The 26,808-nt window shown below is 34.7% G+C and overlaps 1 protein-coding gene across 1 annotated transcript in view; it reads left to right on the top strand.

Annotated features, from left to right (window-relative positions):
• LOC140136231 (protein APCDD1-like) overlaps positions 1-22,631 on the top strand; it is an 82,125-nt gene extending 59,494 nt beyond the window's left edge. The window contains exon 4 of the mRNA XM_072157955.1: positions 21,692-22,631. Coding sequence (XP_072014056.1) covers positions 21,692-22,444 — 753 coding nt within the window. The 3' untranslated portion in view covers positions 22,445-22,631. The remainder of the gene's footprint in view (positions 1-21,691) is intronic.
• The last annotated feature ends 4,177 nt before the right edge of the window (positions 22,632-26,808 follow it).

The following is a 26,808-nucleotide window of genomic DNA, read 5'->3' on the forward strand; positions in this document are numbered from 1 at the left end:
ACAATCAGCTATTTGCTATAACAGAATGCTATGTACACTGTACTTTAATAAAAAAAATAGATTTTAGCATTTTGGAACAATCAGTGGTGGATCCAGAAAAAATGTTTTTGAAGGGGGGTGGGCTTATGGGAAAGTTAATTGTGGGGGATGGGGTAAAAATCTACCAATTTTGGGCCAAATTGCCACAAAAAGTGGAAATTTTGGGTTTACATGGGGGGGGCAAGAGTCAACCCCCCAGTTGTGGTGCAACAATTATAAATCTTTCAAATGGCAAGTGGAAGTAAATAAAACACAACATTTGACATGAAAAAGGGATAAATGTTCTCTTATCCTTGTGCAAGTGAATCTTGAATCTGTCAAATTTAGAACCATGTTTTACATACAAATCCAAGGAGATATCCTGAACAAGTTATTTGGGATATTTTAGGAAATAGCATAAGCTGGTTTCCAGGCTGTTGTGATAACATTTTATTTCTTTATGCTCTTTGATCATTTGGTGTAGTTAGGCAGAATATTTTGTACAGAAAATCCCTGATTGGCCCTTTAAATCCACCCTGGAAGACTGCAAAGCCAGGTAGCTTGGTAATCCTATTCAAATCTTCCTCTACTGGCAATGTCAGCCCTGAGAGAACCAAAGATAACATTAACTCTTCCTATACTGGTAAATGTAAGCCCTGAGAGAACCAAACATAACATCTAATCTAAATCACCGGCTCATTATAAGCAGAATTGATGCATCGTTCATCGCAGTGTACAAACATTGAAATGACACCAAATATTGTGTTAATTGGCTCAGCTGGTTCCTGATATTAACAAAAACATCTAGATTTTATTATGGCTAACTATAGAAGAGAACAACGAACATAAAACAACAAAACAAAAAAATCAAGCGTTAATTAATGATGCAGGCAATGGGTGAATTGATGAATTTTTGGACAAAAAATTGTATGATGATTCCTCCATTGAATTTTAATAATTTGCTCAAATAAAGTTGCCTTTCCCCCTGATTCCTAAAGTTCATCCTCGGAGTTCATCAATTTTGTGTTGTCCCTTTTTCAGCATGTTCAGGAAAAACTTCCCCTCCAGCAAAATATTAATCAGTGTCTTCATGCCTTTGGGCATTCTTCTGTGTATGGTTATGGTTTGTCTTTGCTCAATTTACTAGGTGCTGGGAGGGGGGGGATACAAATATTTTCACTTTGCATGATATTTTGTAAGTAGCATTTGTTAGTTAACACAGTTTTCCTGTGTGACAAAAAAAAGGATAAGTCACCACACTGCTAACATGGCTAAAACATCACAAAATGTATTTGAAAGCAATCAATATTGTAATGTGCATTGAAAAAATTATTCACCAAAGCAAATTCTGTCTTTATGAAACGTCAAAAGTTTAATAGTTTTAGAAATGCATTAACACATCACAATGATGGGAACCTTATTATCTGTGCTCTTAATAGGTTAAGTAATTATGTGCAACATGTGCAGTAAACAACATGTGCAGTAAATAATGTACCGTAGTATTGTGTACGTGGATTGCTCTATCGGAAAGCAGTTTCTACCAAATTCTATCCCAAAGATAATAGGAGTATAACAATAGACACAGCTCAGTCGCTTTATGAAGATTTTCAACATAGGGAGGGCTGACAAAACCAAATTTTGTTGAAATTGAGGGAGGTATTTGAAAAATCCGCATCCCGGGCCGTACCCCCACAAAAAAAATTCTGGCTACAGCCTTATACAGACAGGCCTAGTTACAACATGCTATAAAATGGCAAAAGTACCAAATTTGGAACCAGAAATATAACTTGAATAATTCTTTCAAATTCGTCAAAAAAAATAGTTGCTGGCTCCAGTGGCATGCATATCTGGTGCCCATACATGTAGAAGTGATTAAAATTTCCATGCATGCTGGCAATTTTCTATAGTAAATCTATAGCACCAGCTGTGATTTTATATAATTTTAAAACAGTACCATTCATTGTGTTACAATGTTGCCGTCTAATTGAAATTTAATAGTAGCAAACCCACAAGCATGCCACAAACTTGTATGGCAAAGGAAGCATTTATATTCAACCATATGCAATCCTGAGGATTAGGCCAGATTTGAAAACAGATTTTCAAGTTTCCTCAGGATAGGTCATTTGGGGACAAGAGCTATTGGATGTCTCAGGTGTGTGGAGTAGGCAAAAATAGAGAGGATTTAATGTTGAGTAGTGTTAATATGGAGTTTTGTATTGGAGTTACACTTAAAATTCATTGTGATTTTATGTTGTTCATGCAAATGTTCATATTTTGACAAATTAAATCAGTGTGTCTACCATGTCTGCAAGTAATTTCTAGTTAAATATTCACATGTTGACTTGGCAATGAAATAATAATCTCCAAAAATGATGAGGATTCTATTTTAATGAGTTGTGTTATATGGAGTTAAATGTATATTTATTCATAGAGTTGCGTGTTTGAAAAACCTGTATATATTATCTGAGATGAATAAGTTGTTGATGTGAAATTTTAATTAAGAATGCACAATCAAATTATATGAAATGCATGAGGCTGATACTATCGGAAAGTGATCATATTTTGGACCAAAATGTAGTCATGGTAGTGAAAGTAGCGCCTAAATACGATCACAGCATTTTCCAACAAAAACTTTGATTACATTGTATTCCTTACTGTTAAAGCAAATTTGAAACTTGATTCAGGATTTTAGTGACATATTGTGAATCGGACAAATATTATATGCCTAGTCATTATTATTATTATCATTATTGCATTTCTTGGACCAATTATTATGGATACCCAAAATCTAAGAAAATAAAAATTCAGCATAACTTGCATTTCAGCAAAATATAACTCACAAGTTTGTCAGGCTATAATTGAATGGATCCCAGCTGATGGCATGTTTTACAGCTCTTCTGAACCTGGACTTGAACATGACAAACAACACACAAGCTAAGAATGGATTTATAAGGTTGCAACTTCAGCTGTTGGATTATAAATCTATAGGACAATAATAAAGTATTTTGTAGGTCATTGGTATTGAATTAGGTAGGCGGGGCGGTTGAACACTGAAGAAAAAAACACTCCTGGAAATAGTCATCACTCTGGAGGGCTGTAAGTCACTGCACAGAAGTCTAATGTAAATCAATGGTTTATGACTTTTAAAAACAGCAAAGATGTGAAACTATTTTGTCATTTTATAAAAAGTAATTTGAGACTTTGAAAAACAAGAATTGAAGCATTTATGACAAACATAAATGTACTATTATGTTGTTTTATTATGACGCAAGAAAAAGTGTGTTTGTTGCGGAGAAGATGAGTATACTTATCAAAATTATGATATCAGTCAATATTTAATCAATAGAATGATAAGCTTATGATATTTGTATGTTAAAATATCAAAAGAAATCATTCAACATGATATTTTCCTTTTAAATTTTAATGACAAAACCATATCTGGTTTTGTCAACAATAGCAACATAGCTTATTATTTCATGAGATATAATAAAGCTCCATTTAATAGGCTCAATTCTTGAGCTTTTTCAAACCAGCTGCCTGCAACACCCATTTATCAGTTACAAAACTGACTGATGATAGTCCAATTATTACCATTGTATTGTTTCAAGACAAAGAACAGCTTGTAACCCATCTAATTACTATTCATCAAGGACATTTTGATAATTAGACCTATTTACGAACAAGATAATCAGAGCAATTTACTCATCTTGTGGAGGGTCATATGGTGATTTTAAATTTAATAAGCTTAATTTTGAGTTATTGTGATGGTCGCTGATCTTTGTTCTTTATGATGATGAAGACAAAAACATTTGATGAAAGGAGTAAGGTTAACTGTGTATAAATGTCTTATCTGCATCTACTTAAGATTGAGAAGCAGTTTTAACAAACAACATAATTTTGTTGTAAGAATGAAAAGAATTCACATAAATATGTTAAATGACCTTAATTTAGCAGTACTCAATGAACTCTTAATTGTCTGAGACATTTCTGTGATTTGATGTAGTACGAAACATTGCAAAGTATAAAAGCAAAGCTCTGATTGGTGGGTTGAATTTATCGCTAAATGTCATTGGCTAATCAAACAGTCAGATCTTGTTCTCCAGCTCCTCTTATGCAATAATCCGGGCCTTGCTAAGGCAAATTTCCAGAGCAAAATTAAAACTAAAATATGGAAATGCATTTAAACCCAAACTACAATTTCTTATATTTCTCTATATGGGGGAAGTAAATTTTTCTGCAAATGCCAAAACTTTCTTGAGAACTCAAGTCTTGGAAGGATTAACATGATTAATGTCCAGTCCTGCTGGATGTGCACATCTGATCTGGTTTTAATCCACATTAATCTGCATCTCAAATACCATTTCGAAAGTCAGCCCCATTGCTATGTGAAATCTAAGTGACAAGTGAATCTCAATTTAAATCTGCCACACCGGACAACCACATGCTGATTGGGATCCGGATCTAGTCCACATAGATCTGCATCTCAAATACCATTTAAGAAAGTCAGTCCCATTGATGTGAAATCTAAGCGACCAATCCGGTCACACCGGGCCGCCACATGCTGAATGGGATCTGGATCCAGTCCACATTCATCTGCATCTCAATTACCATGTAGAAAATCAGTCTCATTGCTATGTGAAATCTATCTGACAAATCCCGCCAAATACTGACGATGATTGAATGACAATGAGTAGCGACCAGACATGGCAAATTGGCTTCTAATAGAGCTATCTATACCCATGCATATAATGAAGACACCATCAGTGACTTCCTCCCAGTAGCAGCCAGTAACTAGTTGGCATCTTCTAACATCAGTAATATTAACTGCAAACTGGTATCTGTGAAATTTGGTGTTGTTAACCTTTTATGTGGTAGAATAATAATATACAGCATGATTCATGCATATCTTTTATGTTTTACTATCAGCTGGTCTGATCCAGTGCACTATAATTGTGGACAGTGGAGTAACTATCACGTAAAAAGTGACTACGAACCGTGTACAATTTCCATAAAATTGGTCTTTCCACTCTTCAGTAACCATGGTAACGAGAGAACAAAGGCAAGTTGAGATATTATATTCAAGTGATTAATGATGGATCTCACAAAGATGGTCTTTAATAGGCCTGGTCCAGTCCTCATGGACCAAGCCAGTTCATATCTAGATGGACAAGCTGTGACCATCAAAATTACCATATCCAGCTGGACTATCATTGTGTTACTTTAAACCAATAATTTCATATTTTAAGGGAAAATATGGTCATCTGCACCTGGGCAATAGTCCAATTTTAAACCAATGATTTCACATTTGAAAGTAAAATGATTAAACTATGCTTACATATTTGACATGCATGCATGCACCATGCACACTCGCACACAATTTTAATATTTTTAGTAGTCACCCAGCTTGTGGTTCTATTAAATTTTTTCTCTAAATGCGTCCAAAAACATGTTAATTATAAAGCTTATAAACCCGTCTGAATTCAGCTTGTGGTTTTATGCAATTTCTTTTAAAATCACAATGTCTAAAACATGTAATGAAGTTGAACACAATGGTGGAGTCATTGATTGTATGGCCATTCACTTACCAGGCCTGTACTTCCTATATGCCCCTCGGATATACAACAATACAATTGTTCCGATATTTAAAATACAAGTTTTTCGGTCTTTGACCAAGTTTAAGCCCCCATCTTCCTTACATGTGACCGAAGGGTTATTGTTTGACCAACTACCAATGTTTAAAGTCATAATGTACGATCTTATAATATGAATTTGGTTAATTTTTTTCAAACCTGATTTTTGGCATATTTGTAATGTTTACACATGTCACAACTTGCACCTAAATGGAATCAGCCAAATTTGTTGTGTTTGTAGGTAAACAGAGCAAAGTTCGACATAAAGTCATAAATTCAAGAATTATGACTTTATGTCCTCCTATAGAACTGCGTGTTAAACGGCCAAAATAACAAGCAGTGTTTCTTTCAATTTACCTCGTTATTTCAGCTCAAAATGGACAGAAACCATTCCCCGTAATTATTACTAGTATTATTTCAGCATCATGAGTATATAATGACAAATTTAAAATTTCAAGGAAATCATACATTAATCCTGGTATTGTCAGTGAAGAAGTTGCTTCCTTCATTGCACAGTTTAGACATTCTTTTGAGAAACACAATCAACTAGGATAACAATGCAGTGAATTATAAATTTACTACCATAATTAAGCAAAATCATGGAAACGAAATAATGTAACGTGGCCCAAAACTATGATTAAAGAAGTTATTTGATGATACCAAAACCAAAAATCCTTACTATTCAAAAGCTACTTAAAGGCCCATTCAATGATTTGCTCATTCCGAAAATCATAAAAATGATCAAAATTCAGATTTTAGCACCTTTGTTAATATCACAGATGTGCTAACATAGCTTGTTAAGTGGTTGAGCCGAAAGCTGATATATTAAACTTAAAGACAAAATATGACATTTTACATGTAATTGTAGAGAAATTAGCTCTATGTATTTGAATGGGGCTTCAACTTTGTCAATACTGATGTTTTCCTCATTTTTTTCCTTCAAAATGGCCAATTTTGATGACTTATTCTATAGGCCGTACTTGTTAGAAACTTTCTACTATTAGACCCAAAACGGGCCAATAGAACAGCGGTTTTTTGTCACCTAAAGACACTTTATACAAATTTTATAATTAAACTCATTTTAAATCAGAGTCAAATGGTGTTAGACCAAACTTTTTGTAAACTCAAAATCGGTCAAATTCAAACTGTCATTAACCTCTAAAAGCTGTACTTACACACAACATAACAAGTTTATAACAATATCGGGCATTAGCTTGCATTGCGTTACTGTTATGAATATTTATACCAGCTTAAAACGCCACAATCTGCCCTACTTTGACCTCCAAAATACACGCCCATGAAATAGTTAAACTTTTGTTGCCATTTTTTGTCCTGAAGTTATAAAACAAGGAGATTACATCAAAGTAGCCTCTTCCCAAGACCATATTTCATCGCAAGATGTTGTTATTTTGTTATACTTAAGTATGTGACAGAGACTTTTTCAAGATGAATCCCTTAAGGGTGTAGTTACTGTTTCTTATGGTTGCTGATTTAGTTGATTACAGTTTTGAGAGAATTAAATCACCCTGTAAATTCACATGGGAAAAGATTTGTATTGTTTTTAATCCTGGTAATCTCTATTTTCGGTTCTGATAATGTAAATTTATTTTGATACCTTTGGTGAGGATTTGGGGATGATTATATGTTGCAACTTTGAAGCGTGTTGGAGCTTAAAGGTACATGTCATATAAGGTTGTCAAAACTTCGTAAATGTCATTCTCATTCAGTGATCTGACTTGACCAGAAGAATCAAAATTCGACCTAATTAGCATCCTCGAGCTTATAAGTCAGTCAATTTCATGGGTGCTTATCAAAATTAAGAAAGAAGTTACAAATGGGAACCCACATACATAAACATTCAAAATACAATGTAGGCTATTATAAAGTCCATATGAAGTCAACACCACGACAATTATTTCTCACATGAGGGTACTTGAGCTATGATCAAATATACTTATTCTGAACAATGTATCAGTTTTTGGAGCAATTAAGCAATATACCATAGAATTCTGCATATGCCTCTAAATGAGGGGTTATTTTTGTGATGAAAGCGTCGAAAGGCAGACACCCTCCAAAAACATTACAGTAGATTGGTCTTACTATAATATATATTTGTACAGCCACCTGTATCAGTAATATAGCTCAAACTCCAGTTTGTGTTGATGTGCACTATAGATGTGAAATCCTTAAAGTTATTTTTTTTAAACTTCTGTGGTCCGAGCTGTGCGCCAAGCGTCTACGAGTGTACACACGGAAAAAATAAGCAATCACGCTGATTGGCTGATCAACGCACTTGACAACAAGTCGTTTGACCCATTGGTTGTCTGTTCGGCGCGTACTAGGCGACCTTGTCACTTTTACGCGATCGCAATTCACCAGCGCGTACCCCGACCACGGAAGTTTAAAAAAACCAACTTTAGTAGTAACATATTTTCAGTCACATTCTATGATTTGCTATACAGGTGTGGTAAGTTGAGTTGTCCCTAATCATTTTTGACATACAAAACCAAACTTTGTAAGTGCACAAGATTACATGTCCCTAATCATTTCTAGATGAATGAACAAATTTGTAAGCTTAAACGCTATGTATTCAAAGTTGAATGGTCTAGACCTATTTCTACTGATTTCACAAGGCGATTTCTGACTTTACATTGGTGGTTTTGGATAGTGTGCCATTAGGAAGTTACCATATGCATGGGAATATTTTTCTATAAAGAAAAGCTTAATTTTAGTGGTCACAATTTATATAGGTCAAGAAAGAGCAGCTGGACCGGTTCTGAAAGGTTTTGAAAGTTGAAAGGTAGTAACTATGATATGAATACAATGAACTTTAAATACTATTTTCTACATAATATTGAAACTTCTGAAAGAACTAAATATGGTACATGTCAGAGCAAAAGCAAAGTATTTGCAAAATATAAGCTTAAAAGATATGTCTTCATGTTATCCCTCTTACCCACTTCCAAAATAACTGTTACCAAGACAAATGTACAAATAGTTCATGAAAATGTACAATTTTACACTATTTTGGTTGGTTCATTGCCCAGTAAATGATATATTTTATGCATTTAACACAATTTTTGTTTGATTTTGTATTTTGAGCTACCAATCAAAGGGGCAACCAGTTATAAGCAGGGACAAGTGATTTGCGCGGAAAAAAATAGCCAATTGCGCAGAGATTGCACGGAACTTTTTCAGTGCAAATCATGTATCCCTGCCCATAGGAAAAATAATAAAACTTTTTGCTTTCAGAAAACAGGAGATTCAGAAATAGGTGCAAGAAAAATATGCATGTTCAATATGCACTTTTAATGAATTGAAGATATACATACACCTTTCAAGATCCGGAAATCTCTACCGTTCTGTTGGTTTGGGAAATCATTAAGACAAAACATATTTTTTTGAGAAAAAAACATATTGTTGTAAAAATGTAGAAATAAATTAACACCAAACACGTCATTTGAACACCAAGCATATTGGGCTATTCCAGTTGAAATCCATACACCCTCCTTTGGAAGACATGACCTAAATCTACCGCAAAGGGGGTGTAGATTTCAAGTAACCCATTCCGTTAGCCCCATTAAAATTCCCTGTGTGGAAGATTAAGGTCATGTCTTCCATAGGGTGTATGATTTTCATCTGGAATTACCCATTATTACTCCCCCATGTGCATTGTACAGTTGCCAGCTCGGTTGCTTACATAATTTGCCATTAGCCATCTTATATTCTGGTTCCATCTTCAAATTAGTAATCAACTTATATATTCCAATAAAACTTAACCCTCTCCAAGCGCAGACGACAAGTTCCAAATTTGTTTTAAAAATTCAAAAATTTCAGAATTGCACATTTGTATGACCATATTTGATATCAGCATATAAAATGCATTAAATTGAGTACAAACAAGCCCTGTATTGGATCAGTGGTTCTTGAGATAGCTCTCGATATTTTGATAAAATATCTTAAAATGTGGACTTTTTATGTTGAAGCCTGTATGGCCACCACTCAAAGTATTAAGTTATGCCAAGTCATGCCACAAGAGGCTGTTTAAGTTATTAATTCCTCATTAGTAGGAAGACAACAGGAAACAACACATGTTGAAGAGGCAATTATTTGCCTCGGGATTTTGTTTTTATTCTAATTTTGCGATATATGATGGACAAGACAGGAAGGATTCATGATTAGGAAATCATATCTTTATTGATGGTATGAGATCAAATGCTTGAGGATAAAACCATATGATTGGTCAGCATAGTGTCACCACTAAGGTTGTAGGGTTCAGCTTTTTGACTAGTCGACTAGCTGGCATCAAATAGTTGTGACTATGATGACTATTTTGACTATATGGAGGTCAAAATTTTAATAAAAGCAAAAAGGTAACTAAGTGGCTAAATTACATGAATAAATTTATTGTGAAAAGAGCAAATGGTTCAACAACATACAAAATGAAAAACATTCAATTCTGCCCACTAATATCATCATATTCATGTCATATATGCAACTGTAGCAATTATATCAAAGGAAATGTGTATAATTGGATCAATGCAATAGGTTTCAAATAGATTAAATTATCAACAATCATTTAAAATTTTACTTATAATAAAGGTCAGTAACTTCATATCTTTAAGCCCAAATATTACTGAGAGTAATTGCACAAAGAAAGAGTGCCAAGAATACTTCAATTGCATGACATATTATATTGTATCAATGTCAACGATTCTTAAATAAGCTTTTGCATCGCTCGTACGTGCTGGCGAACTTGAAAATATGATTAGATTTTGTTTAATTTTTTTGTTAAGATCATTGCATATATCAAAATCCAATTTGATTCGACTCTACCAGTTGGTTCTGATGTTATGAATTCAATATGGGTATTGAAATGTCTTATTTATTAGTATTACTTGATTATGTGCATTGCCTGCTACCGGTCTACATCTTCAAGATAAAAAGATGAAGATGTTTACGATAAATTAGCTTGTCATCTTCAGTAGATACCACATATAGTATCACCAGTGATAGTAAAATCTTCTTATCTCTATAAGAGAGAACATTGTTTTCTTAAATAGAAGGAAGCATATTACTATCTTCAGTGGATAACACAATATGCTATCTTCAGTAGATGGCACATTATGGAAGACAATGTTAACAACTGCTACTTTAAAATACACACTGTTACCATGATTACTACCTTCAATAGATAGACTTGGGCTGGCTCTAATATATACCAGATTGCTATCTTCAGTAGATAGCAGTTGTCTTAGTGCACATTATTTTCTTCAATAGATGCATACTAGATACATAAATATACTTCATCTAATTCTAGTATAATACAGTTGCTATTTTCAGTAGATAGAAATGACTTGTGTAGTGCTAGGCATTATACTAACTTCATTTCTGTACAGAAAACATGCATTATTGTATTACAATCTTCAGTAGATAGCATTGTACCATCTCTTATATATACCAGATTGCTATCTTCAGTAGATAGCAGTGGTCTGTGTCAATGTGCACATTACTTTCTTCAGCAGATTTGTGGCACATTTCCTACAAAAATGATACACTCTAAATTTCAAGGATTTAAAATAAATCCCAAAGGACTGTGATTAGGGACCAATCAAGTGTTAGATTTAAAATTAAATCTTTAAGATTTAAAATTAAATCTTTTAGATTTAAAATTCAAATCTATAAGATTTATTTTAAATCTAAAATTGATTGGTCCCTAACTACAGTCTTAAGGATTTATTTTTAAAATCCTTGTAATTTAGATTGTATATCTAGCAGAACATGCTATCTTCAGTAGATAGCAGTGATGTAATGAGAACTAGACCCATTGTACTGAATCATTGTACTACGATAAGGTATATGTGTACTTTCTACTGCAGTGGCGAAGATAGTAATGGGTACAGTACAATTGGTCCAGCACTGAGCATATCACTGCTATCTACTGAAGATAGCAATGTGTGTTATATTCTAGGAAGATATCATACACACATTGTATGTTGTGAAATACAATACCTTATTACAGTGTATTGGTTTCCTTCAAAACTAATCACAGAATACTGCTTGAATATCTATATTAACTAAAAATCTTCCAACATATTGTAAAAAGTAGTTATTTTTAGGGTGGTTAATTTTCAATGTATACAGAAAATTGAAACATTATTTATTCCACTTAAATATTCTAATTCCAATTAACAATGTAAAGAGTTTCCAACATGTACTTACTATAGACTCAATAAACATTATACACATTTAACATTGTGCAAGCTTGATAGCATATAGAAGAGCACTGTAAAAATTCTATTGTGTGAAAAATGCTGGATAACAGTATTTGGATCTAAGATGTGCAGTGCATTTTCACCCTCTAACAGAAACACGCATTTGCCAATTGTATATAATAAAGCAACAAGAATCCACCTAACTAATAACTCTACGGCAGGATTGAAATTCATCATGTGGAAAATAGATGGAGAATTAATTTTCCACCACTCATTTCACAGGCTGAAGCAGCAGCAATGACTATGATCTCTTATAACACAATCTTGCAGGCACAGTTCCATTTAACAATATGCTCATAGATTATATTGGATGTCTCTGGGTACCTAACCTCATACCCATATGGAATAGGTCATAATTGAGATACTAATTGAATTGATGATATGATGCATGGGTTGAGACTATTGAGGCTTATGCATGATTGATTAGCCCTCTACTGGATGAGATTATGAGAAGCAGACGACTATTTCGAAATTGTCAAAAAATGCCATAAATTGTCAAATTTTGCATTTTTAAATAAATTCCAGGTTCACTTACTTGTTGTGAGATGTTTGTTCTGGTGCAAACATGCCCAGTTCAGACCCATTTGTTGTCAACAAGCATTATAAATATGTATGGTAAACATAGAATTTGGAAACTTTTTTATACCATAGCCATGCATTAGCAGTCAGTAGCTGATCAAACCTAGCCAGGGTAAACATGTTTAAGTGTTTCTCTCCCATGGGCATTTTATGGCATCAAGAGCAATCGATATAAATATTGGCAGAATTTGATTTGGACAGTAATACAAATAGCCTTTCCTTGGACCTTGGAATTAAAAACTAGGGCTGTGTGATGTGATTGAGACAGAACCATTTATGCATGACTTGCAATGAGAGACCAGGCAATGAACTAAATGGTTGGATTTAATATTATTGACAATTAAAGGGGTAGTTTTCATTTATTAATTTAGTTTCTTATTTTCCTACTTTCTTCCTTCTGACACATAATTTTGATGTTTACATATGTTTGGAAATGTCCATAAGATCAAAGAATAAGCGAGTGAGTGAGTTCCTATTTTGAGGGGTAATGGCAATTGCAATGTATGTTAGTATGACAATATTATGACCATACTACACTACGATATGAACTTTTGATTATGATGGTTTGGGCTTCAGTGCAAACTTCAATGATGTGAAGATCAATGCTCTGTGGAGTTGTGAATTCGAAACTGTACTCATTCTCAAAATTGCAAACTTAAACAGGTGTGGCTTTCTAATGAGCATTGTGCACAGAACTATCATCTTAACACCCCCCTCCCAAGGACAGAATACTCTCATGATTCATTTAAACCAATTCTAAATGCATCACAGGGAGAGCAGAAATGTGAATTCAAACTATAGACATTTATATACCAAAAAAGTTTCATATTCAATGCCCCACTATGACGTGTCCTGATTCTTGCTACAATCAACGAAAAAAGTCCTTGGAACGCTTGGCACACTCTCAGTGACTCTGTCAAGATTCCGTGCAGAATTTCTTATGTTCATGGAAATGACCTATATTGTGTTTGGGTTGAAACGTGACATCTACAACAATGATTTCCCCTTCCCCTCTCCCCATCAAGCAATGTTGGAACACATTGGGGAACCGCTGAAGACATTGGCATTTCTCAACATTGCACGGGGAGAGGGGTGACAGTTTTCCGTTATTTACACGCATAGCGTTCCCAAGACTTTTTTCGTTGATTGTCTCTGCCGAATGCAAAATATTTCATCTAAATTTCGTTTTTGTCTCATAACTCAAAAAAGGAATGTCGTATGAGCTTCAAATTGCACACGAATTGAGAGTGGATTATATGCTTTGTAATCATAATAAAATTGTTGATAAAGAATTTGGTTTATTTAGGGAATGGTCATTGGAAACACCCCCGATGCTAAATTACTCACGTTTCTTAATCATGGCTCTAAAATGCTCTAAAATGTCGTTTTTGTCCATAACTCAAAAACAGAATGTTGTATGAGTTTCATATTGCACCAGATTTGAGAGTAGATAATATCCTTTTGAATCATAATAAAATTGTTGATAAAAATGGTGAGTTATTCAGGGAGTGGTCACTGAAAACACGTCCTATGCTAAATTACACAAGTTTCGTAATTATGCTCTCTACTGTAGTCAAATTTCGTTTTTGTCTCGTAACTCAAAAACACTACAAATACATCATTTTTACAATATCACAATGTTTTGGAGCATGTTTCCAAAATATTTTCAATGTTATTAAAACTTAAAACATTTTGTACCCTTTATGATATAACCCAACATGTTAATGTTTTCTCTACAACTTGTGTATGCTGAGTATAGGCATATCCGAGCGAATCAGAAAGATTATGATATAACAATTTGAAACTACTCATTTCTGAATATTATTTATATTAAAACACGCTTTTGAGATGAGAAAAAAAAGAAAAGAAAAAAAAAAAAAACACAATTGAATATACTATTTTTTTTTTATACCACCACTGGGACTCGAACCATTCACATCTGTCAATAGTCAAAAGGTTATCAGTCTGAGGACTATTCCGCTTTCGCCACGCTGCCATTTCGCAATCGAGTAACAAGTTTTGTTCTTTTATAGTAGTCAGGTATCGGGAAAGTGTAAACTTGTATAGAGTGTTTGCACGAAGGTCATGGTTCAAATCATCCTCCAGACACGCTCCATAAGATATGTTAATGCATAGAGTACAAAGAATTACATCGATCAAAACCAGTTAAACAGGTGATTGGTATTGTACTCCGTGCATTTGCACGTCCTCTGGAGCGTGTCTTTAGGATAGTTTGAACTTAATGATCTTCCATGCAAGCACCCTATAGTAGAAACGCAAAATGTATCAGTTTACCATAATGACAAAATGGTCCAAAAGCGACATTTTATGTTTTTAGGCCGCATCTCACGAAGCGTCACGTTCGTTTACATTTGCTATACCAATTGAAAATGTTTTATTGCAAAAGAAATGAAACATTCGTTTTATATATGAAATTTGCTAGCAGTTAAGTTTACCAATTTGAATTGAAATAAATACGCATATAAACAACTCATTTCTGAATATTATTTATATTAAAATACGCTTTTGCGATGAGAAAAAAAAACAAGAAAAGAAAAAAAAACAACAATTGAATATACTTTTAAAAAAGACCACCAATGGGACTTTCGAACCACATCGGTCAATAGTCAAAAGGTTATCAGTCTGAGGACTAATCCGTTCAATACGCTGCCATTTACCATGCAATCGAAAGTAACAAGTTTTGTTCTTTTAATTCAAATGGGAAAGTGTAACAAATTTATAGTAGAGATCAAGTGTATCATTTTTGCAATGACAAAATTTCTCAATTGGTATAGCAAATGTAAATCTCATGAACGTCACGCTTTACATGAGATGCTGAAAAAATTGAAATGTTTTTGGACCATTTTGTCATTATGGTAAACTGATACACTTTGCCATTTCTACTATAAAGTTTACACTTTCCATACCTGACTTGATAAAAGAACAAAACTTGTTACTTCGATTCAGTAATGACAGCGCATGAGTGGATTAGTCCTCCGACTGTTAACCTATTGGCTATTGACTGATGTGCGTGGTTCGAGTCCCAATGGTGGTCTATATTTTTCTTTAAGTGTATTAAATTGTTGTTTCATTTTCATTTTATTTTTTCTCATCGCAAAAAAGCGTATTTTGTTATAAATAATATTCAGAAATGAGTTGTTTCAAATTGTTACATCATAATCTTTCTGATTCGCCGGATGTGCCTATACTCAGCAAACACAAGTTTTAGTGAAAACATAAATTTAACACGTTAGGTTATATCATAAAGGGTGCAAAACGTTTTAATAACATTAAAAAACATTTTGGAAAACATGTTGCAAAACATTGTGATATTGTACTGAAAAATTCATTTGTAGTGTTTTTTGAGTTATGAGACAAAAAACGAAAATTGACTCAGTATCATACAGAAGAGGGCCATAATTACTAAACGTGTGTCATTTAGCATAGGAGGTGTTGTCAGTGACCACTCCTAAATAACTCAACATTTTTATCAACAATTTTATTATGATTCAAAAGGATATTATCTACTCCCTAATCGTGTGCAATATGAAGCTCATACAACATTCTGTTTTTGAGTTATGGACAAAAGCGACATTTTAGAGCAGTTTAAAGCCATAACTATGAAACGTGTGTAATTTAGCATATGGGGTGTTTTCAGAGACCACTCCCTAAATAAATCAAATTCTGTATCAACAATTTTATTATGATTGCAAAGCATATAATCCCCTCTCAAATCGTGTACAATATGAAGCTCATACAACATTCTGTTTTTGAGCTATGGAAAAAAACGACATTTTAGAGCAGTTTAGAGCCATAATTATGAAACGTGTGTAATTTAGCATATGGGGTGTTTTCGGTGACCACTCCCTAAATAAACCAAATTCTTTATCAACAATTTTATTATGATTGCAAAGCATATAATCCACGCTCAAATCGTGTGAAATTTGAAGCTCATCGACATTCCGTTTTTGAGTTATGAGACAAAAAACGAAATTTAGATGAAATATTTTGCATTCGGTAGAGACAATCAACGAAAAAAGTCCTTGGGCGCTTGGCACACTCTCAGTGACTCTGTCAAGATTCCGTGCAGAATTTCTTATGTTCATGGAAATGACCTATATTGTGTTTGGGAAGAAACGTGACATCTACAACAATGATTTCCCCTTCCCTCTCCCCATCAAGCAATGTTGGAACACATTGGGGAACCGCTGAAGACATTGGCATTTCTCAACATTGCACGGGGGAGAGGGGGTGACAGTTTTCCGTTATTTACACGCAAGCGTTCCAAGACTTTTTTCGTTGATTGTAGTTCTACAAGAGAAAATCCTAACCACTGCACCATGCTCTAAGTTCAATACCCCAATAAACAAGCCAAAACCATCATAATAAAAAAATCATTTCAGTGGTGTACTATGGTCAGAACACTATCTAACACTAACAATAGTAACAGCAATTAGTCCATTGCAGCACTGATTAAATGTACTCATCTTTATATCAACATTAGATTGTATAATCTCCTGGTATCAGACTCTGTTTATTCTGATCTTGTAACCTGACATTATACATTAAGCTCAAGTGAGAAAGATACTCTTGAAGATTTGTTGGAGCAAGTGGTTGCTGCCCGGGGGGGCCACTCATATATGAAAGTTGTAAGCATCCGCGTGAAAGAAAACGCGGATTTAGGGTGGTTTTGAAAAGCAAAACGAGGATCCGCGCGGATCCGGGATTAGGGTCTCAAAACACTCATTTTAGTAAAAGAAGGGGTGTTTTTTTAAAGGATGATCCTCGCTTAGGGTAATTTTATAAAATTACCCAATTAACGGACATTAGTGGTGACATATTTATCAAATTATTCGGCACAAAAGAGTGGTTTCTGAGCAATTTTACCAACCAGATTTTAAAAATGGAGCCGACTTCAACAGTGCCAATTTTAAGCTTACTGATATCACTGTACCGACACACGCAATGTCTATCCTTGTTTGGGGCAAATTTCTAACCAATTCCTCGATTAGGGTGTTTTTATAATGTCTATTGTTTTAGGGGTAAAATTCAAGACAATTCCTTGCTTAGGGTGTTTTTATTTCAGTTCAATCCTTGTTTTTCGACATCCTAGCTTAGGGTCATTTTTGAAAGTCAATTCACGCGGATGCTTACAACTTTTATACATGAGTGATCCCCCCGGGGGTTGCTGTAACCCAACTCAATTCAGAACCCATTGTAGAATTCAATCTATAAGCATTTATACCTGTAAATGAGAGTTTCAGCAGCTATATTACTGATACAGGTGGCTATACAAACCTGTATTATTGTAAGACTAGTGTATTGTAATGGTTGTTTGGAGGGTTTCTGCCTTTTGTTTCTTTCATCACACGGACCTCCGTGCATTACATATACTTCCGAGGACCTGAAAAAAAATGACGAAATTTGTACAAGTCCAAATGTGTGTGTGTCCTCGGTGTGTCGGTGGATTGTTATGTCAAGTGCTCAAGAGGTCGGTAATACCGAATAAATTCGATTCGGGTTAACACTACAAGGACATTAAGCTATAGAGGGGATAGGGTATAATACCTCATTTTTCACCGTTTAACAAGGTTTGCGTAGTGAGGACGCGTGTTTAGGTCCTCGGTAAAAAAATTTTATGTGTTGTTATGTCAGAGTCCTCGGAAGTATTTGTAATGCAAATGCACCCCACACACACACCCCCACACAAAACAGAACACGTATTTGGTAGAATTCTGGTAGGTCTGTTGAAGAATTTCAGATTGCTATCTTCAGTAGATAGCAGTATATGTTCTATGGAAAACATGTTGTTTTCAACACATTGAAATCTACAGTAGATAGCAGAGTCTCCTGTTAAACTCCCCATCTGCTATAGTGGCTCTTCTCTCAAGTTACACACACCCCTGGGTAATGCATTTAGGTTCTATGGAAGGTGTGGGTGTAAGGATTTCAGCTAGAATAGCACATTTTTCTTGCTGTCATACTTTATAATTACCATAGCTCCTAAAATAGATGCATAGTTAACTTAAAGTAGATAGACTCCAGGCACAGTTCTTGTCCAAATAATAGTGAATCAAAGAAACGGAGCTTGCCATAATAGAAATGCATTAGTAGCAGATCCCTATAATACATCAGGATCACATACATGTCAATCTCAATGCTAAGGACTCAGTTCCTTAAACCTTTATATGTATGTTGATTCATGTGATGACCTTTCACGATTTGGGCATTAAAACTCATACCCACGACATGAGGTCTATTTCATTGATCTCATTGGTAAATATAGGTTATTGAATTGTGTCTTTGAACATGAGATTGTTGTTGCTCATAATGTTTGAATAGACAAAGTCCCATTTTGTGGCACATTTCCTACATCAAGATTTTAAAATGGTACACAGACCACCGTAGATTACCACCACCATAGATTACCGCCTAAGCAGAAACATCTATTTTCATGTCTAGTGAACTGAATTCAACATATGAGCCGTAATGTTATGATTTTTCTCCTCGAATATACTAAGGTTCTTAATATTCAGTGGCTGATAAAGGATTTTTTAAATTGCAGGGGGGCTGAGAGGCTAAAATTTATTGTGTTAGTACCTGGACTAGGTTGATTTACTGATCGCTGACAGTGGCCTATCACCCTCTCCGTACCACTGCACCCACGTCTGATGTTGATGATTTTGTCAAAGAAAATCAGGTGTTACCTACATTATTAAGGCACAACTCAAGAACAACTGAATCAAATCATGCTCTGTACAACTTTGTAAATTATATGGCCATAATTCTAACCATAACTCACAAATAAAACGATTACTAATGATGACAACAGCTGCTATAGAAATCTTCATACTACAGTTGCCTAGAAACATTACAAAGACACGGTTGAAAGACAATAACCCGTGATTACAAGACAAAGAGCAATTAAAGAAGCTATCTTTGTAAACATGATTATCTATCGTTGCAAACAAGATTATCTAAGATGTACAAATAACCATTACACGCTATTTGCAGTGATGTTATCTTGTTCTGACAGTGTCCATTTCTGAGAATGCTTGTAACCAAGCCTTGAAATAAGCAGGTGCTGGGAGCAAATTTGCCATTGAAATGCCACCAATTGCTCCAGGTCCTTGTAAAATTCACATGAACCAGGAGCAATTTTCTAAAAGTCTTCTAAACCAATTTGCTTCTGGTTCCAGTTTTGCACTTGATGCAGTAGTGCTTGTATACTCTATTGTATTATTGAAAATTGCTCCTGTTTCTTCAGAAATTGCTCCAGGTTCTTGTAAAATCCCAGTGAACCAGGAACAATGTTCAAAAACAAATTGCTCCTGGTTCATGCTTATTTCAAGGCTTGCTTGTAACATTATTAGATTACATAGATGATGTACATGTACATAGATAAAATGACTTGTTGATGTGTTTGTATCAAACCTCCTCCCCAGAAGCAGGAGTGATTCACATAGAACAGACAATAGTTCCTAGACTTTGTCTGATGTATTGAGACTATCAAATTCTGAAACTTGGTTGGAAATGGTAATGGTTTGTTACCAGCATACTAGATTAAGATGATTAAGATTGAGTGAAAATAAAAACTTGCAAAAATCATATTTTGGTACAACTTTCATTATCAAGAAAACTTCCATGGCATATTTCCTGAAAAAGAAGCCATGATGATGGTTTACAGAAGTTACAACTTTCAATCCATATCTCACCTCATACCCAAAAGTGTGATTTGTGTTTCAACTTCTCCCTGATCAGGTTGTCAAACTTAAATATTTTACATAACGTTAAACAAACTTTACCTCCAAGATCTTTACCATCTTTACTTACAAGTCATTAGCTCCTTACACAAACAAACCATTCATACAAATAAGATTGTTTCACTCAGATAAACATTACAAAGGTCAGATATATTTATTTTCTTACATCTGTACGATATGTGTAAATTGTAATAGACACCGTACGCCTGTAGCTAAATTCTGCTTAATTTTCAGATTTCAAGTATGATATTGCATACTCCAAACAAAACTTTGACATGTTGAAGTGTAAAGTTCTTGTTAAATGTGTTTGAAAAGTGTTGGGGTTCTCAGTTTACCTTATCTGTTTGATTTTATTCATGATATGAAGTTGATTATGATTGAATTGTATTATTGCTTGACATATTACAATACTGGATATATTGGATACTTATACTTTGAATTGGGTAAAAGGGGGTACTACTATAATAATGGTCAGTTCCTCCTGTTCAGACACTGAAATCAGGCTCCTCTGCAATTCTGCAGACCTCTTCCCTATAAATCATAAAATAAAAAAACAAATGTTGTCATTTATACAGCGACTTTCATATTATGTTATGATGTGTATCAAAGCGCTTTACATTCATTCCGCTGTTGTTAGAATATCAGCTGCCAAGGCATGCTCATATCTTTAGGTGGTGCTCAATGGACAGTATTCATAACAGTTCCCCATTTCACCCCTGGGTAGAGAGAGGCAAGGGAGGTAAAGCGGCAAGTGTCTTGCCCAAGTGCACAAAATGATGGCACCTTGTGCCAGGACTCAAACTCGCAATCCTCCTTGAAACCACTGCGCTACCGTGCCCCCTGTGCTATAATATGCGGATTTAGGGTTTCTCTACCAGAAGTCAATTTGTGCCGAAATTCCTTCCTACAATGCAATAAGCGTTTTGCATAACAATAGATACAGTTCGGAGGTTAATTAATATTCTTTGTTATGCAATATGCATATTGCATTGTGGAAGGAATTTCGGTACAAATTGACTACCGGTAGAGAAACCCTAAATCTGCGTATTCCACTTCAAGAGTCCCTTCACTTTTCCTCAAATTCAGCTGGTAAGACAAACCAAGACAGCTCCCAGTGCACCAATTCCCTTCTTTCCTTCCATCCTACTTTCCATCCACTCACCTGTCAGTCAGGGTGTCAGTGTGTCTGTCTGTCTGTCTGTATGTCCATCCTTCATCCACCCACCGGTGATCTATCCAACCATTCATTCACTCAATAATCATAATCAATTTTCTTACCAACTTTCTTGGTGATGTAAACATCAATTTATTTTATTCATACTACTCCATAGATAATCAGACTAATCAGTAACAAAAATTGTTATAAAATATCATAAAATATTATGCCATCACTAAATAAATGCTTTACGTATCTTATATTTTTCAGACAAACTGCACTGTGTGCCAATTTATGCATGACGCTGACGAAAACAGCCCGCCCAAGATGTGGCAGAATATGGACAAGACAGACGTTGAGGTGACGCTACAAGGAGAATTCATCAGCACACGCTGCGAAGTCCGCCAAGTTTACTTCGTGATCCGACACATCATCTTTCACCATAACTACAGCTGGGAGGCTTATTATCACTACTACAACGACCCCAACTGTCACCATCCTGAATATAGCATATATGTGAAAGGCACACATACGATGGGTGTGCATTCAACTGAAGTCTCAGGTGGAACTGAATTTGATTTCAAAACAATAGAAATGTGGATTACGCCTCAAAATAATATGATAAAAGACCAATTAAATAATTTTAATGAAAATAATTGTGCAAGAAGAAACTCTTGGAGACTTAATAGACCGCAAGAAGTTACGAGTACCAATGGTTGTGCAGCCTTAGGAATATCACTTCCATATACGGAATATGAACTAATGAGGATGGAAACAACCAAAGAGGGCGGTGTTTTACTTTTTACCGGTCAAAGACCGACATTACAAACTTCTCCGAGTTCTGAAGAACTAAGACCTACATCTTATCAGACACCACTCATGAGGTGTTCAGGGGTTAATCCCCTTATGCAGCTAGCAGTGACTGCTGACACCAACGGAACAGGGGGTGCAGCTGGATTAACAAGTAGTCTTTGTTTTATATTAGTTTTAATGGTTTTTAGTATGTTAACAGTGCAACATTGACAATGTGGTTTTTAAGTACTTTCATAAGCCAAAGTATATGTTTGTTTATTATTTTGTTCCAATGTTTTGTGTGTGTTACATTTATCAAACTATCACAAAATATCATTTTTAAATGTTTTATTGAACTTTTTGTGCGCCTGCAAATAGTTGTGCAACTTCAACTGAACTTAGTTAAAATGTGTGCAGTGCATTCCCATTGAGCCATGTTGCCATTTAGACTTGATTTTACTCAAATCAAATACAACTAGAGCGGTTCTCGGCTTTCGCGGTTCTCGGCATTCGCGGTTCTCGGTAGTGTGGGTTGGTCCGTATGTGACGTTTCTGTTCAGAACCTTGTGTGACCCTTCCCCCAGAAAAAAATCATCCGCCACCACTGCTTATAACAAGGGCCTTGTAAATGCAACTGGTGAGACAGAGCCTCGAATGACGCGTTTGTGTTTTCAGTCTGATTTCAGTTCCCTAACAGGTACAAAGTTTACGCATTATCATTAGGCCTACCAAGTATTGTATGTCCTATAATCTCTTATGTATGACATGGATCTTTACCATGATTGTGCAAGCCAAAAAAATATCATTTCAATACCCCAAACATGCGTTAAAAAAAGACCATGTTTTACACATGCAACCTCAAGTTTAGACATATAAATTAATTTTCCCTAAACCCTAAAGAAAAAAAAAAATCATGCCGCCACCATTGGTTATGACAAGGGCCTTTTAGGGTGCACACCAGTAAATAACCCCACTGACTTTCTGTACAGACAGGGGCCGGAAAACAACTCAGTTCTTCAAAACTTCCCTTTCTGCAAGCAGAAGGTCAGATGACGACATCCATTGTAAAAATTAATATATGGATTTCAGGATTTTTTTCCAGAAATATTGTAAAAAGTTCAACCTATAACCCATACAGCTAACGCCACCTCACAAACAGCTTGGTGTTTCTGAAATGTAACACATTTTGAAAGTCGTCATAAAAAGTCGGATCCTGCTAAATTTACACAGACAATCTAATTTACAGGCCTAAATGATGATTAAATATGAATCAGGGCCTAATAGTTGCCTTTTAAGGCTTTTCTAATGTATTACATTAAGTCATATTGCACATTTCCTCGTTTCAAATACTGTTTTTTTCCAGGGTGTAGCTAGACTTCTCCGTACTCCACTTGCCAATTGTGCTTCTGGCTATTGCATTTAAGCTTAAAACTCTGATTATTATTTGTGCACAATTGATAGATTTTCACATCTAATCTTTTCAGTCACCGTCGCCTCTGTTTGTTAGCTTCCCAAGTGGACTACTGACTTTGGATTGCGGATAACTTTTTAACACGGGATTCTATGGAGAGTTAGGCCAATTTCTGGCCTAACTAAAATTGGTCATGATGTAATGCATCTTTAAATGAATCTGGCTTGTGATTGGTCCCCCAGATATCGTTATTGATTGAACAAATTCATCAGATCGGTAGAGTAAACTAGTAAACCAGAGTTCGTAGTATCTGATCCAAGAAAATGCACTTACTGTGTATGCTTTCAACAACCACTGTTGTCTTTGTCAACACTTGATGAGGAGTGACTGCAATCTACTGACAACCAACGCTAGAGGATATATGTAAAATCAGGCGGTTTTTGGCGATTTTAGCCATTAAGCCCCCCCACCGCATAAATCTGAAAGCCCCTCTGAGCCCCCTCCTGGAGACGCTATTGCAAAATCAATGGAGAGAAACTATACTACCTTGTTTCTTAATAAAATGTAACGGGTACATCAGGCAACTATGAGAGCCAAAAAGGCCTCAAATTGAGCAAAGAAAGACATTAATTTTCACGTGCATTTCAACCAAGACGCTTCATTAGTGGTGTTACGCCTTAATGTCATATTATCATGACCGCTTTATTTTGTTTTATGTTAAGGGCTGGGGTATGAACGTTTGGACAGTATTTATTGCGGGACATTAGAGCACATCAGACATATCGAATTGCATTCTGAATAGGCCTACTAAGAATGTCCTGATATCAAATAATTTTGATTTTTTTGAAATTCGCAATGTAATACACATTTTATGACAAATCATTAAAAATTGATATTTTTGATATATAACAGTCCTCAAAGTAAATTTTATAAATTTAATGATACATTCTTTAAGTATATGTAGCTGGGAGGAAAGGCCGACGATCAATTGAAAATTTTGACCTTTCATATTGAAGATATGGATTTCCCCCCAAAAAATAGGTCTTTTGGGAAATAAAATCCATATCTTCAATATGAAAGGTCAAAATTTTCAATTGATCGTCGGCTTTTCCTCCCAGCTACATACACTTTAAGAATATGTCATTAGATTTATAAAATTTACTTCGAGGACTGTTATATATCAAAATTTGAAAAATATCAAATTTTAATAATTTGTCATAAAATTTGCATTATATCGTGAATTTCAAAAATGAAAATTATTTGATATGAAAAGACATTCTTCGTATTCAGAATGCAATTCGATATGTCTGATGTGCTCTCATTTCCCACAAAAATACTGTCGAAACGCTTCAAAACGCTCATTCCAGATCCCTTAAGTATATGTCATATTACATGTTTCACATTTGTACGATTTTAAATAATTCTTTATCATGTTTATAGGACATGCTCTGTTATATTTTTTATATCCTCTTTTCATTCTTGAAAAGATAGATCATGCTTTTATTTCACCCATTGGGTATTTCTTTATTAATTTGTGTTTATATGGCGATTTCAAGTGGGATAATAACTCCTGGATGACGTAAGCATAATGTTGATAGATTTAAATATCATTATAAATAGGCACTTAATAATAATGATATTGAAATAAATTGATAAATAGATAAATTAATAGATAAATAAATAAAAGATATATAAGCCTAGATAAATAATAAATAAATGATAAACTAGGAGTAAATTGCAAACATTAAATATCTTAGAGCAAATGAGTATTTAATAAGTTTTTGCGACAAATATTTTGCCCCTTCTTGTACGTTTTATCATTATTTTATCTTTTACTAATTTTTTTTGGGACATGCTCGCTTATTTATTTTTTATGTGTTCCTCTTATCATTTGTGAAGTATTTCTTTATTTTTGTTTTAGTACAAGTGATCACTGAGTATGTTTAACTGTGGAAATATCGGTAGATAAGGTGTTTTTATTTCACCCTTGAGTATTATTTATAAGTGTATCAACATACATTTCACATGTCATGATTTTTCATTGTTTTATTTTAAAGCAATTCTTTATTGGGTGCATGCTCTCATATATTAGGTGTTTTTTTTTTTCATGTTCCTCTTGTCATTCTTGATAGATGGCTGTTTATTTATGTCGCGTGTTAAGTATTTTTTTAATTTTTGGTCGAAGTGTATAATTATCATCACATGCTGTACGCTGTTTATTTATTTCGCCCTCATTTTCTTTACTTTTGTTTTTAGATCTTTAGTTCTTTATTTTTGTTTCTGTGAATATCATGCGAAAAGTAGGCCTTCTGCACATTATGATTTTTCCTTGCTTTATTTAACTCTTTACTGGGGTGCATGCTCTCTGCTGGTTTTTTCATGTTCCTCTTATCATTATTGACAAGATAGCACCTGCTGTCGCTGTTTATTTATTTCGCCTAAATTATTTCTTTACTTTTGTTTTTAGATTTTGAAGTTGATATCATGATATCACACGCTATGCTTTATACCAACCGCATTGTCTGGTTAAAGACAGTTCTTGTTTTAAATCCTGAATACAATGTCAACATTCAGTTCGTTCACCTCACAATGCGGTGCGATGTTATAGGCCTAGGTCAATAGGATGAGTTTTGAAGATTTTCCTCGCGACAATTTCCTGTCCTATAGACACCAATTGATGGTTAAGAAAAATATTGCATGACTTCTCAACATTGGCTTACGCGACTTCTGGTAGTTTTTTTATCTCATAGAAACCAACGGTTGATAAAAATTTTTTTCAATGATTTGACCCATGGTTTGCCCTCATTTGTTTGGCAACCGTGGTCTGTTTCGATAAGAAAATAATTATCATAGACCATGTAGACAGAACGGACAATAGTCATAGGCGCTCTCCTCCATTTTGAGAAATATACTTTTACACACACACTACATTTATAATTAAAATGATCAGCCTTAAAGTTTTACCTTTTAGTGGGTTAAGCCAAATCTATTAAGTGGATGAAATATAAATCAACACTTCTGGCACTGATTGGTTTCCGTAGTTGTTATATGGAATACGAGCTGTCTGTAGCTACAAAATTGTCTGCAAATCGGCTTTTGCCGGGCCTCTCTTTTTCGGCGATTTTCTCATTAAATTAGGGTCCCGTTCAAATAAAAAATAAACTGGTGTCTAGATGTAATCACA

Source organism: Amphiura filiformis, chromosome 16 (assembly GCF_039555335.1).
Source record: "Amphiura filiformis chromosome 16, Afil_fr2py, whole genome shotgun sequence".
Lineage (NCBI taxonomy): Eukaryota > Metazoa > Echinodermata > Ophiuroidea > Amphilepidida > Amphiuridae > Amphiura > Amphiura filiformis.